The sequence below is a fragment of the Nothobranchius furzeri genome, chromosome 2, assembly GCF_043380555.1.
Source record: "Nothobranchius furzeri strain GRZ-AD chromosome 2, NfurGRZ-RIMD1, whole genome shotgun sequence".
Lineage (NCBI taxonomy): Eukaryota > Metazoa > Chordata > Actinopteri > Cyprinodontiformes > Nothobranchiidae > Nothobranchius > Nothobranchius furzeri.
In genome coordinates, this window is record NC_091742.1 from 23,610,691 (window position 1) to 23,625,219 (window position 14,529).

Below are 14,529 nucleotides of genomic sequence, written 5' to 3' on the forward strand. Positions count from 1 at the left end.
GAGGAGCTGGTGGAGGTGGCCGGGGAGAGGACGGTCTGGAGCTCCCTAGTTGGGCTGCTGCCCCCACGACCTGGACCCTGATAAGCGGAAGAAGACGACGACGTTGAAGTAATCCTGCATGTTTTACAGGTAACAATAAAAGTGTTGGAAAAATGGGAGGGGATTAATCGATATGCAGCTGAGAAAGCCATGCTTCAGCAAATTCATTTGTACCCAAAATAAAATGGTTGTGAAATTAAGTGTTTCTTTGGTTTTATTGTCTTTCACTCAAAATAAATACCAACTAGCTAAATAGTTATCAGCTGTAGTAGTTAAATTCTGTTGCAATGAGCTGCTATGATACACAATAGGACAGTGTTATGGATATTTAATAACTAATTTTTGTTGCTGGTGAGAGAGGAGTGTTGCTGAAATGTTTTTCACTGCTTCTGGAAGTCCTGTACTTTAGCAATTGGTGTAGGTCAAAAGTTCATCTTGGGCTTAACAATAAAACTGAATATTTAGCAAGTACTATTTTGTTTGCACATTTTGAAAAGTCTTAGTTTAATGTGTTCTCATTTTTTCCATAAGTTTTTTAAATTCACTTTACAGCCTTTTATTGTGTGTGTGTATATACATATATATATATATATGTGTGTGTGTGTGTGTGTATATATATATATATATATATATATATATATATATATGTATGTATGTATGTGCTACTGTCATAAAAATTCCCTGTCTGAAGGACAAAGGGATTTAATATTCAATTTTCATGCAACGCAGGTAACAATGTTACTTAAGTTTGCCAGTCCAGATCTGAAGAGAAAAAAAAATCAGAAATTAAAAGCTTTTTCCGGTAAGTTTTGTTTTTTAAAAAACTACTTCCAGTGAAAGTAATGACTTCTGGTTAAGGTAATGACCCACCGTGTAATTTTTCTCTTAAATATGTACAAATCGAAGAGAAAAACGACACGGTATGGTTTTGACAAATTCAAACTACTTTTGTGGTTTGTCAATAAAGCGTATTCAAGAAAAAAAAAACTACTTCCGGCAAAGGTAATGACCCGAAAAAAACCTACTTCCGGCGAAGGTAATGACACTTGTTTTTCCGAATACGTCATTTCCTGTCACGGCAAAGACGCCAGCTGATGTCTGCAGCCAGATGCTCTTGGAGAGAATGGCTGTAAATGCTATTTTCGCTTTGCCTTACACCCTGAGTCACACACGTTGTACTTCAGTTGTAATGAAAATTAATTGTGTGAGTTTTGACTGTCTAATTTGGGATTTATTAGCTTAAAAAATTAGTAATTAAAACAACTGCAAATCAGACGTGGACAAAATTGTTAGTATCCTTAGGTCAATGAAAGAAATGCCCACAACGATCAGAGAATTAACTTGAATATGACAAGTGATTAAAAATAAAAACACTAAAAGTCAGATATTGCTTTTCAACCATGCTTCAATGGTATTATTTAAAATAATAATGGAACAGGCATGGACATGAATGATGGCTGAATATGGAACACGGACACTATAGCAGCATCTAGTGTTTGGAGGTGGTAGTGCAACAACAGAACACATTTTCCAGCAGTCAATGTTTTGTTTCACTACTGACATGTGCAGTGGCCACTGACCAGCCTGCACCATGTTCAGTGACCAATCGTACAGCGTAAGGACTAATTTCTATTAATTCGTTGTTTTTGTTACATCAGTATTTACCATTAGAACATCTTGTGGGCTCAGAATCAGCTGCTTGACGTAAGGAGTCTGCCATTTTACACTGTTCCAGTCTTGGCTGTCCAAGCTCTCTTTTTACCGCAACAGTGCACCTATTGGCTGGTAGATGTAAACACAAACCCAGTGCCATGTCCGTCAAAATGTTTAACTATAGCTTTTATAGGAAAAACGATACATTCATTCTTCACATCTCTGAATGCCCCGTGGAGTTATTTTGATTAAATAGAGCTTTTTATTAAAATGTTCCATATTCCACCTTTAACATTTTGTTGCACAACCCGTTGAGGCTATCACTGCAATTAAATGATTCCTGTAACGTCAATGAGACTTCTCCACCTCTCAGCCGATATTTTGGCCCACTCCTTATGAACAAACTGTTCCAGTTGTCTCAGGTTTGAAGGGCGTCTTTTCCAGACAGCATGTTTCAGCTCCTTCCAAAGATGCTCGATAGGACTGACGTCAGGGCTCATAAAATGCCATTTTAAAATAATCCCATGTTTTTGTCTTAGCCATTCTTGGGTGTTTTTAGCTGTGTGTTTTGGATCATTGTCCTGTTTCAAGACCCATGACCTGTGACTGAGACCGAGCTTTTACACTCTGGCCAGCACATTTCTCTCCAGAAACCCTTAATAATCTTGAGATTTCATTATACCCTCCACTGATTCAAGACACCCTGTGCCAGTTGCAGCAAAGCAGCCCCATATCATAACAGAGCCTCCTCCATGTTTCACAATAGGGACAGTGTTCTTTTCCTGATATGCTTCATTTTTTCTATCTGAGAACATACAGCTGATTTGCTTTGGCAAAAAGCTCAATTTTGGCCTCATCTGACCACATTCTCCCAGAAGCTTTGTGGCTAGTCAACATGTAGTTTGGTATATTCCAGTCAGGCTTTTTGTGTCATGGAGTAGAGGTGGTTGCAATAGGACCCAAAAGCAGGTGAGCAGGAACAGGAGGTAGACTGGCAGGCAAAAGAACTGTTTAATATGAATGATGGTAGGTGGGATGATACAGCAAGAAGACCAGACAAGGATCTGACACAGATGAGCACTAACAGAGGGAAAACATGATGATGATCAGGAATCCGGTGGGTAGGATAACAAGGGGCAGGTGAGTTCAATAAATGGTAAATGGTAATGGTAAATGGCCTGTATTTCATATAGCGCCTTCTAGAGTCCTGGAACCCCCCAAGGCGCTTTACAACACAGTCAGTCATTCACCCATTCACACACACATTCATACACTGGTAGGGATGAGCTACGATGTAGCCACAGCTGACCCGGGGCGCACTGACAGAGGCGAGGCTGCCGAGCACTGGCGCCACCGGTCCCTCCGACCACCACCAGCAGGCAACGTGGGTTAAGTGTCTTGCCCAAGGACACAACGACAGCGACAGACTGAGCGGGGCTTGAACCTGCAACCTTCCAATTACGGGGCGAGCACTTAACTCCTGTGCCCCCGTCGCCCACACTAAACACCGTCGCCCAATAAACACTTAACGAGGGGAGACAGGACAACACGTCAAATCGAGAAGGAGCAGATCCTGACATTTTGATTGGTTTTCAACAATGGTGTCCTCTTTGGTCGTCTCCCACGTAGTCCACTCTGGCTCAAACAGCAACAGACGGTGCAATCTGACATTGATGTTCTTTGAGCTTGAAGTTCACCTTGGATCTCTTCAGAAGTTTTTCTGGGCTGTTTTACCGTTCGGATTATCAGTCTCTTTGATTTGTCATCAATTTTCCTCCAGTGGCCACGTCCAGGGAGGTTGGCTACAGTTCCATGGATCTGAAATTTCTAAATAATGTGTGCAACTATAGTCACACGAACATCTGGCGGCTTGGACATATCTTATAGCCTTTACCTTCAACCTGATTGTCTATAATTTTCTTTCTAATCTCCTGAGGCAACTCTTGCCTTCACTTCCTCTGGTCCATATTGACTGTGGTACACACCATGTCACCAAACAACACAGTGACTACCTGGAGCCATACAGTGCTCAGCATAAACGAGTACACCCTCTTTAAAAAGTGTGAATTTAATCAGTACCTCAATGAACAAATGAACAATTTCCAGAATTTTCCCAAGGCTGGGTTATATTGAACACTAACCCTAACCCAACTCCATAACAGGAAATTAAGGTTAATAATACAACTTAGACCACAAAATATTCAGTTTGACTAAAATGGGTTGAAGCAAAAACGAATACACCCCACAACAAAAATGACTACATTTAGTATTTTGTGTGACCACTCTGATTTTCAAAGACGACACCAAGTCTTGAAATGAATGAATGAATGAAATGATGCCCAGTTATTGAAAAATATTGGTGGCTTTGTGACACAACACAAAAATGAGGTCTAAAATACATGGGAGTGGGTCTAAGTCTCTGGGTGATGCCATATTAGATGCCATGTTTCCTTCTACGGGGGCCACTGAGGACAAAATACATTTACTGATTTGTAACAAAAGGTTAAAAAGCTTTTGTCATTCTTAAATGTTGTTTTACTCATCTACCTCTTCACTTTTTGCCAGTGATGAAAGGAAGTCTCACGTGTTTGTTATTTTTGCTAAAGTTTGCACTCCTCAGGACTTTTTGACCCTAATGGGCATCCGTTGGTAAGACACAACAACACAAAAGTACTGCTTGCTTGCAATGATTTAGGCATCTACTGCCCCCTATCGCCAGAAAAAAAATCATACTGTCACTTTAATAGTTAAAACACAATTTTAAGTTTCTATGTAGTATTAGTGCCTCCTACTGGTGAACTCAAGCATTGTACTTTACCCAGACACTATGGTTTCATAGGGGTGGCCATGGGGCCAGAGAAAATATTAAGTAGCACACCAAATTGATCCTTGGGGTAAATCTGAGAAAGTTTAGCCTGTAGTGATGCAATAAACGCTCATTTCTCCTTTATACATTTTCATAAAATAAAATAAAAAACATTGATATGACTTATTGAAGAACACTGGACTTCCCTGGGTGTAGACAGTGGGGTGGCCACCTCTTGGGAGCGCCACTGGCTGTAGGTTGAAAATTCAAGCTGGAAAACAAACCAGATATCAACAGGACTAAACTTGACATTATGGACTGCCGTAACCCTCCCACATTCCAGTGAGGTCCAACCCTGTGTTTGTATAGATTTTTTTAGACGGTATTGAAGACACATGTATGCTTGTGCATTTGAGTATTATTATAGTAATCTGTAAATAGAGCCATTTTATTTTTGTTACAAAACGTAGAATGTGTTTTGTAAAGTTTACAAGACTAGATATTTTTGAAATATGTCTAAACACTACTTATAGTTTTGCTCCTGAATTTCATTGCTTTCAATAACAAACAAGTTATTTGATGCATTTAATCAAAAATGTTTAAGCAATACAACAAAAACATTGTTAAATGATATCTATTACACACAAAACGACATTCTAACAAAAACAAATGTACAAAAACGTGTTATCCTTTCACAACCATGATTGACAGATTAAGAACTGAAATGGTTGCACAGTTCTGTCCGTGGAGGTTTCTTATAACTGATAACAAGTCAGACTACATTCAGGTGACATGGATATAATACTAAACCTGCCGTTTCCCCCTTACAAACTCTTTTAGCACCTTTGCCAAATTACATTTATGTTTTTAAATAAAAAAGTTCCAGCACTTTTGAAAAGGAAACAAAAAAATCAATCAAAGCAACCAATAACAAAAGGAAAGTGTAGTCTGTGCTGATTAACATGAATATTATTCCAATGTGAGCAACAACTAACCACGACACATCTGAACTAAACCAAACTTTTCATAAAAACGTCACTGATCATCCTGTTATTGAACGAATATCATCTCAGATGAGTGTTTTTGATCTGAGACGTATAAAATAAAGCTTGTTCAGCAAGTTTGCTGAGTAACGTAAACTAGGATTGTCCCCTTAAGGCTCTGAGTAAAAGTGTCATTTATAAACTGCTGTTCTCTCATAATAGCAACACTGACAGTATAAGGAAATAACATGTGTTCATGAATGTAAAACATCTGCTTTAAATTTAAAAAATGAAGAAATAATTGAAGGCAAAAAAATATCCAACACATATTTTGTCGTTTGTTAAAAATATGTTTCTACGTTTGATTCTTCTGGAAAATATTTTTAAAAGTTTCTGCGTAAAAGTGACGCTCGTCGTTTTACCTACTTGAGCAGCCTCAGTTAAGAGAAACGGAGTTCATGTCTTACATGCTTGTCTGAGTGCAGCCAATGCCAAAGTGGTTCAGCAAGCATTCATTTCCCTGTTGTGTGTTTTCTGCAGAAATTCTGACAAGGATTTTCTGAACTTGACACCAGGTGCAACAAAACTGTTGCACTTAGATATTTACCCAGAATCCCATGTAAATTTTCACATAATGTAAAATTTTCAGTGGCGTACAGCTTAATAAAACATCTAATGAATGAAATTTCACACTATTTGATCTTGGCTAAGCTCAGACTAGCCCCCATTTCCATTAATGGAACTTCGGGGTAAATTTATGGGAACTTCCCAACATCCCGCATGTCTCCACTTGACCGGGTCGGTCGAAGGCCATTTTCAGGAACGAGTACCTGATCGGGGGTGGGTATTTGAAACGCCCGGTGGAGTAGCTGAGTGGAGCTTTTTGTTAACTCACGTTGATTGGTTGTAACTCAGTAGGAAATTACATCAGACGTTCAAAACAACCAGCATTAGTAAAATTTGAAGAGTTGCTGGTGAAGCAGAATGAAAACAAAAGAAAATGGGTAGCGACCACACCTAAAATTAAACTACAGACAGGAAACACGGGGAAATTCCCTCTAGATGGCTTAATTAACGGGGCTTTGGGTGCGTTTGATTTGTTCTTGAACTCGGAAATCTCAAGTAGGAAAAATGAAATGAAATGCACCCCAAAGTCGGACCGCCCAGTCAGAAACGGAAGGATTTCAGAACTCCGACCTTGACATCCAAAATGGCAGCTCTCCATATCAACAGTAAGTTTTGGTTGAAATGCGTTAATTTTACAAGACACAGTTATAAGAGCTTCAAAATCAATGTTAACATGCAGCCCTTGCAACTAAAAGTTTCTCTTCAAATATTTTTTGAAAATGAGCTTTAAATGAGTTTATTAGTCATCGGTTTGTTGAGAACAAACAAAAGTGCAGTTTTCGAGGGCGTCGCCTGTCCGATTACAGCAACCAGAATGCGATCAACCTGGGTGCGACGTCATTCCCAGTTCCGACTTCTGAGGTTTATCGAACACACCATTCGTTATCTCTGAGCGCCGTAAAAAAATGTTTCTTCTGGTCAATGAATGCCACATTTTATTTCACACAGCTGCTCTCGTCCTCTGAATGGATTAAATTATGATAAACTTCAACAGAATAAATGCCTTTAACATCAATGTTTCTTTGGACGCTCATCAGCGACATCACCCACTGCCGAAGCAGTCGCGATATGCTGACGTCTGTGCAAGATCCTGAAAGGGCTGAGCGGACTGGGACCTGATATCTCCTAGTCAGTTTCTCCATCCCAGACTATGCCCTGAAGTTCTGACAATGGCTAGTAGCCATTAGTTCATTGGTCCTGTGTAATTTACAAGTAATTTCTCCGAACTGAGGCGGTTCAGTAAACCATGAACTTATAGAAAGGCCCTTCAAAGTACAGAAAATATTGCCGTTTTGGTAGACGGGTTGGAGAATTCATGCAGCATTCAAACCGATTAAACTCTTTCAGCATCACAGAGCTGGAGGCAAACAACTGACTAGTAGTGAGCAGTTTTCCAGAGATAAAGATTGTTTAACAGAAACTCGACTCGTTAGAACATTTTAGGACCATGAGCCACCGCAACAACTGGAGGACATAAACTACCGACACCCAAAAGGTGTATCTAAAGGTGTTTTCTTTTGCTGAAATCAGGTTTAAGGGAGCCAAATTTAAGACTTTTTAAGACCTTTTTTTAAGGCCACTTTGACCAAATTCAAGCTATTTTTTAAAATTAAATTTAATCTATAATTTCCAGCTATTGCCTGGAACCGGTGCTAACCACGTCGTGAATGTGGGATTAGCCATCCAGTTACCATTAATGTTGCACTTCCCCATAGCGCTAACACCCACTAGCGTGCTCATCTAAAAATAGCCCCCTTTCACAACCAACCGAATGTGTACAGTTCCGCTTACGCCAATATCATACACAAAAAAGGCTGAACCAACTAGAAATTCACGAAAATTTTATAGAAATAAAAGAATCGTTTACTGGGTCTTTGGTAATTTAAGACCTTTGGAAACTATTTAAGGATTATTTGTCATTTTTAAAGAATTTTAAGGCCTTAAATTTGGAAAAGCAAATTTAACTTTTTAAGGACCTGCAGATACCCTGGAAATGTTGCATTGCATTTATGATAATGAGGAGTAATGACCTCAACCATCTTTGATGTTGAATACAGCAGCCATGTCAAAGCATCATCATCGTAAGATCAACACAAAAGAAATGGAAAGTTTTCGGTAAAAGAGAAACATTTTAGAACATTTCTGTACTCGTTACATTTATTTACAGATATTTTAATGACATGCGATTATAAAAGGCAACAGCGCCCCTTTTTCTTCCAATATCACTTTTAACTCAATAAGCACAGAGAAGATTAGAATACAAAACCACGGTATGAATATGTAAAACATGTCCGTCAGCTTGCATTGAAGCTGCACCAGATGAATAGTGAGCAGATGAACATTGCTGTAGGCTACTTAATATAAAAAGATCGATATTTTCCAGCCACTTTTCACTTCTGAGCTGCCTTAAATTCTGCTACAAAAGCTTTAGTGCAAATTCTAAGTGACACCTTTTATTTGAATTTTAAGGCCATAATTCACAAATATGAGTTAAAAATAACCCTTAAAATCCATCAACTAATTCATTTGGACATTACGCTTTTATATTTTAGAGGCTCTAAGTAATTTTAGTCATTACTAAACTTTAGTAAAGAAATTTTTAAAATAAAGAGGAAAAACAGGATTTTAACATTAGATTATCTGTGCTGCATAAAGCAGCTAATCATTAGCTTTCACAATGTGAACATCCTCACAGCGAGCCTTTATTTAAACAGGAACTTCTGCCGGGAACCAAGGACATTAACACCTTCACCCTGGCACGAGGAATCTCTGAACTTTGTTTTTTCTTTATAACTGTAACTCTGCTGTATTATGCCACTAATAAAAACAGTGTTGATTTACCTCCTGAAAACTCAAACTAATGACCCAGTTATTAAAACAATTCTTTGTTGGCTTAAAGATATCGGCCAGAGGCAATTTTCCTTTGAACAGCATGTGTAACGAAGTATTAAAACCTCAGATGAAAAAGGTTTTGGGATTTTCACGGCTGAAATTTTAAGAAAATCTGATGTTTTTGACTGGTGCAGGAAAAACAAACCAACTTCCGGTCTAAGCCCTGGGCAGCTGGTGACGTTTCACAAGGAGCTCTGCTGAAACCGTTCTAGTAAACAACCCCCGACTCCAGTGTTTCTGCGTTAGCGTTATAGCAGAGAACAATGTTTCATCAGTCAGACGTAGCTTCTGAAGCCTCTGCTAGTCGGTCAGATTAGGTTTTTCTCTGGGATACGGCGACAAGAACAGATATTGGATTACCGTAGAAGTTCAACCGAACTCCGATCCCGCTAGCTGGATATCACTACCGGAGGCGCAGACATGTGTTAGACCGTTTGACTCTGAAGACCCGCGACCCGATTCATCTTCAGAACCAAAATCGGTACATTTTGTCTACTTTTGTTTAAATATTTCATTTCTGTGCTCCACCGGGAGCTCTAAGCTGACGAGTTCTCAGCTGGTCTTCGCTCCATCATGTGTCCCAGTATAATTCAGTAATCTACAGATGTGTGTGCTGCCAGTTTTACAGCTCAATGCATTTGTTGATATAACTCCGGAAAATATATAACTAATAGCTCACCAGAGTGAATCTTCCTGATGCTGGAGTAACTCCTTAGTTTGACTCGTTTGCACTAATCCAGGATGGCACGGAAGTTCTGCTGGTCCACGGAAGATCTATTGTTATGGGGATTATCTTTTAGATTATATCCGTGTGTGTCATAGCTTTCCCAAATGACTTGTTTTTTCCTTATCAGAGCTAACACGGTTAACAGTTTTGCTGCAGTCATGCTAACAGGACTCGCAGTCCAGAAGTACCGGTGCGGTTCTAGATGGATTTATAGATGGTTGTTGATTTAAAAATGCGTGTAGGACACAGACATACGGCTCAGACCTTTTGCTGCAGCTGTAAACGCAATTTTCTGTAATTATTAAGAGCACGAAAGTAAACAAAATACAGTTATTCACAATACTAGCATCAGCAGCTACCTTGTTTTACGTGCTGGAGTGACGTATGCAGAACACAGTTCTTCACTATCTGGAGAAGATTTTGATTTTCTGTAATGATTTATGACAAAATTCCTTAAAATGACAAACGGAACCCAGTTCAGATGGTAAAGTGTAGTTATACTGAATTTCTACTATTTTAATGCCGAGTCTGGCCAATATCTTTAATGTAATGGAACAAGAGTTGCTACTGTTCATTTTTTATTTCATATACTCCAGCATTCTTCATCTATTCTCAGGGATTTGGGGTAATATATGAGAGAATATCTAATATTTGATGCTTAATCTGGGGACAGAGATACATTTTCCATCAGGTTCTCCGGAGGGTGTTTTGGTTTTCTGTAGACGAGACCTTGGCCCAACAGGGAAACTCGTCTCTGGCCTTATTTGGTCTCAACATACCAACAGTGGTTTATCAGGCTGCTTTTAACAGCGCAGCCACTTCAAAACACAGACCGATCTCAAGAGGGTGAAGTGATATAAACAAATAATCTTAAAGGGAGAACAGGTTCTGCTCCTGATTTGGTTGTTTCACAACTTTGAGGCAAACAGAGTATTTTAAAAACCACATTTGTTCACAGTTCCTTTCACACAGAAGCAGACTGCTGGTTAACTAGAATCTACCTGGTACCTATAATCTAGTAGTTAATCTGAGAAAACAAATATTCTGACCTAATTTCCTTTATGTTTTGGGTTGTTTGGTGTGTCAGGACCCTAAGGCGGCAGCGGCAGCTGAATGTAGGCCACGGAGCTGTCTGTCAGTCTGGGGGGAGGGTTTGTAATGTAGAGCGCATTACTTTTGGTCCATCTGTCCCTGCACACACCTACCCCCCCATGTGGATCACTGCTGGACACTACTATGGGTCTGATCTGGCTTTGAGCTGGTCTGAAGAGCCCTCTCCTTCTCCTCTTCCTGAAGACTGGCCAGCAGCTTTACACAAATGCTGGAGTCCCCGGTCTGCAGGGCCTGGAGGAACAGGTCGGTATGTCTTCTGAGCCGATCTAGGTCATTCTGGGTGCTCTGGTTCTGCCTAAGGAGCTCCTTGGTGCGGAGTGTGATGTCCAGCAGACCAGACTTACTCAGGATGTTGTATGTGTTGCAGAAGCGCTTCCTCTTTGCATCAGAGTCGTTGTCACGGTTACATTCTTGTGAGGATGTGCTGTCCTGTGTGGACGACCAGGGAGCAGACACGTTTTTGGAGCCAGGGGAGTGATCGAGAGACAGGGAGGTTGTGAACTCAGTAAGGCTGGCTGCTGACGAAGGCCTCTCTCTTGCTGGGCTGCTGCCGGTTTCTGCTACAGGAAGGACAAGGCTGCTCGGAAGTACTGGAGACGGGGTTCTGCGGCAACCAGGAAGACCAAGTGAGGCAGATCCAGAGTTATTTGTGCTAGCAGCAACAGTTCTCTGAGTCTTCTCTCTGTGACTGTGTTCCCATAGAGTGGAGGTCAAAGCGCTACATTTCTCTGTCCTTGAAGAAGACGAGGAGGAGGAGGAGGATGAGGAAGCAGTTCCTCTCCCTGAAGAACTGGAGCTGTCCCCAGGATGCGGAGCAATCTTAGGGTAGGATTTCAGAATTGGAAGATATTTTTTAGAGCGTCTGTGCCTAGAGGTGCCCGCTTTGGAGGTGGGGGAAGTCTGACGGGAGACCACAGGCTGGAGGAACACCACCTGAGGCTGCTGGACCACCTCTACTGTGGGACTAAAGCCCCAGGGCTTCAGAGCAGGAGGATTGTCAACAGGCTAACAAAAACAAAACAAAAACAGTCAACATTAACACCATCAAAACAAACACCTGTGCCAATACTCACCAACTACAGCCAATGTGTAATTTGAGTCGAACTCTTCTGTAATAAAACGGCTAATAGGCACCAAGTCATGTTAAGGAAGTCACTTAAAAATAAAAACGTGAACATCGATTTTTTGTCCCCACTGTGCTTCGTTTGGGGGTGAAGTAGCAGGGTGTCACCGTGACACTAGTCCATCACAAAGCCACACAGAGACAAATAGGACAACAACCACCCCTGCTTTACTATTATGAAGTATGTTTTTGCCTTACCTGCTTCAGCAATACGTTGTTCATGATGATCATAGGAGACAGACCGGAGTAGGCGCCTCCCACCACAGCCACCTGAGAAGGCCGTGGGCCTGAACCAGGAGCGCGTGACCCCAGCTGTCCTACAGGCCGGGGGGCATCCTCCGAGTCGGTGGAATCCATTGTGCGCGTGTGCTCTGAGCTAGCATCTGCAAGGCAAACAGAAAATTTACACTGCGTTCAACTCAGGTTGAGTCATTGCTTAGTGAGCCTGGATTGACCTGAGAATCCAGAGTCTCTCTCCGAATCAGGCTGGGAGCCTCCGCTCTTCATGATGCACGGTCGGTTCGCCGTCCTCAGGTGGATCTCTGCCTTCCTCTTGATACTCATCTCCTCTGCCTGTTTTACTGACAATGTCCTTGGATCCACAAGCTCTCACAGAACTACTTCAGCTTATCAAATTGCTGAAGGTGAGAATAAAACAACACTCAGGAACCCATTTCCAAAACACAAGATCAAAAGGAATCACTAGCTTTTAAGTGTTTCAAATTTAAATATTGTTGGCACAAAAGTATTTTTAGTCTGGTAGTAATTTAACAAATCTGGGGTGTCTGATGGGACTCCTGGATAGGAGGGCCCCTATCCAGCACACCTGATATTAATCAGCACCTGCTGAATCAGGTGTGTAGCGGCCGAGGAACTACTCAAACTAGTGGGATAGAAGCCCTCCCGGACCAGGATGATTAACCCTCGTTATGGTTGAAACTCGCGTGAACCCAAGTAACCTTCGAAAGTTTTCAGACAATCATTTATCTGTCACTGGTACTTGACAAACAAGGCATAGTTTTCCAAAAAAAGACAAACAAAAACGTTTCCCAAACTGTGAACAAGCGTAATAGCACCAAGTATGGCGGGTTTAATAACTATGCAATTTTAACACAAAAAGAATAAACGTGTTGTGTCCAACATGGTTAGCTACAATGCTACTTAGCGTCAACTCCCACAAGTACTCGCCCCGAAAAAATGACCAAAAAAAAACCGCAAAACAAGCCAAAAATAAGCCGTACCTTTTCACGGTGTGGTTCAGAATATACATTCACGAGAAGTGGAGCTTGCACTTGGGTCGAGGTGACGGCTGCTTCTCGGTGACTTCTTTATTTGCTCCCCTCGGTGTGTGTCCGCTACTGCAGCCGCCCAGCTAGGTCTTTGCTTGGGACTGGCCGCGGTTCCACGGTACCGAACACGAGACAGACAGCTCCTCCCTCCCCCGACCCCTCGGTCACATGCGGAGCACGGTGGCGGTGTTCCGACAGAGCAGCAGCAGTCAGTAACAGAAACTGTTTGATTTTCCTTTATCGTTTTAAAAACAAGAAGATTACCGAACACGCGTTGTTTTAGCTAGCTTAGTTCATCCGCCACAACACAAAAAAACGACACGCGCAGAGAAAATGTAGGTTTGTCCATATTTGGTGTTTAGGGGCGTGGCTTAATCACAAACACCAGCTTGGTCGATTCATTTTGGCTGCCGCCTTCACCATGTGACCTTCATCTCGGCTTCTGATTGTCCAGAAACGGCAGCAGCTGAAAAACGTGACTGCTGCCTGACTGTGTGTGAATGTGTGTGACTTGCGGTCGGAGTGGGGACGGCGCAGCCCCGGCAGCAGTGACGCGAGAGCGTCTGGGTGTATTACGTAAATGTTTGGCCTGGAGCTAACCTGTTTCTCATGTAGTAAACAAAGCACTGACAGAAAAAACATGACGCGCTGGCTGCGAAGCGCACTGCAAATAGAAAAGACAAATAGCTCAGAGGCCTTTTACAAACCGGATAAAGTATTTGTATTTATGTTCAAAATGTATGCTTGGCATGAGTTGTGTCACTAATCTATGTAAGTCTCGCATCACTTTGTTAGGGATCTTTTCTGTTGCATCTAACCACATCTTCTGGCTGACAAAAACTTTAGAGCTTAGTCAGATAACACGACCATCACACTGGTGCACACGTTTATTTAGAGCATTTGTCAGATGTCCTCTTAATCCATTTGCATGGAGATACATCTTTACATGCATCACTCATAGCTGGATCAATACATTTGTTCAGTCGTTCTGCATCATCTAAATAAGAGCAGCTGCAAAAGAAGTGTACGCAAAAGAAGTGTACGCAGATGTATTTAGTTGTTGTTCTGATAAGAGAGTAATGTCTTTGGAAGCAACGCAGAGATAAAACCAGAGTGAACATTGACGTGTTCTTACAGTAGTTTGAGGAAGCTGAAGGAGGCTACAAAATCACAGACTGATGGTGACCTGTCTTTGTTGCTACTGGACTTGTAAGAAATAATACATTTTGTCCAACAGTGTGGGTGTTATTACTTTATGGTTTAATTAGCTCGTTGTT

General features: G+C 41.3%; 1 protein-coding gene across 1 annotated transcript; it reads right to left on the reverse strand.

The window, feature by feature from the left end:
* Nucleotides 1-10,722: 10,722 nt before the first annotated feature.
* On the reverse strand, nucleotides 10,723-13,406 carry cipcb (CLOCK-interacting pacemaker b). The gene is made up of 4 exons (XM_015948118.3): nucleotides 13,205-13,406; nucleotides 12,419-12,601; nucleotides 12,162-12,346; nucleotides 10,723-11,845 (listed from the first exon to the last, which is right to left on the reverse strand). The coding sequence occupies exons 2-4, from the start codon at nucleotides 12,525-12,527 to the stop codon at nucleotides 10,946-10,948; spliced, it is 1,194 nt and encodes a 397-aa protein (XP_015803604.1). The 5' UTR covers nucleotides 12,528-12,601; nucleotides 13,205-13,406; the 3' UTR covers nucleotides 10,723-10,945.
* Between the last annotated feature and the right edge of the window lie 1,123 nt (nucleotides 13,407-14,529).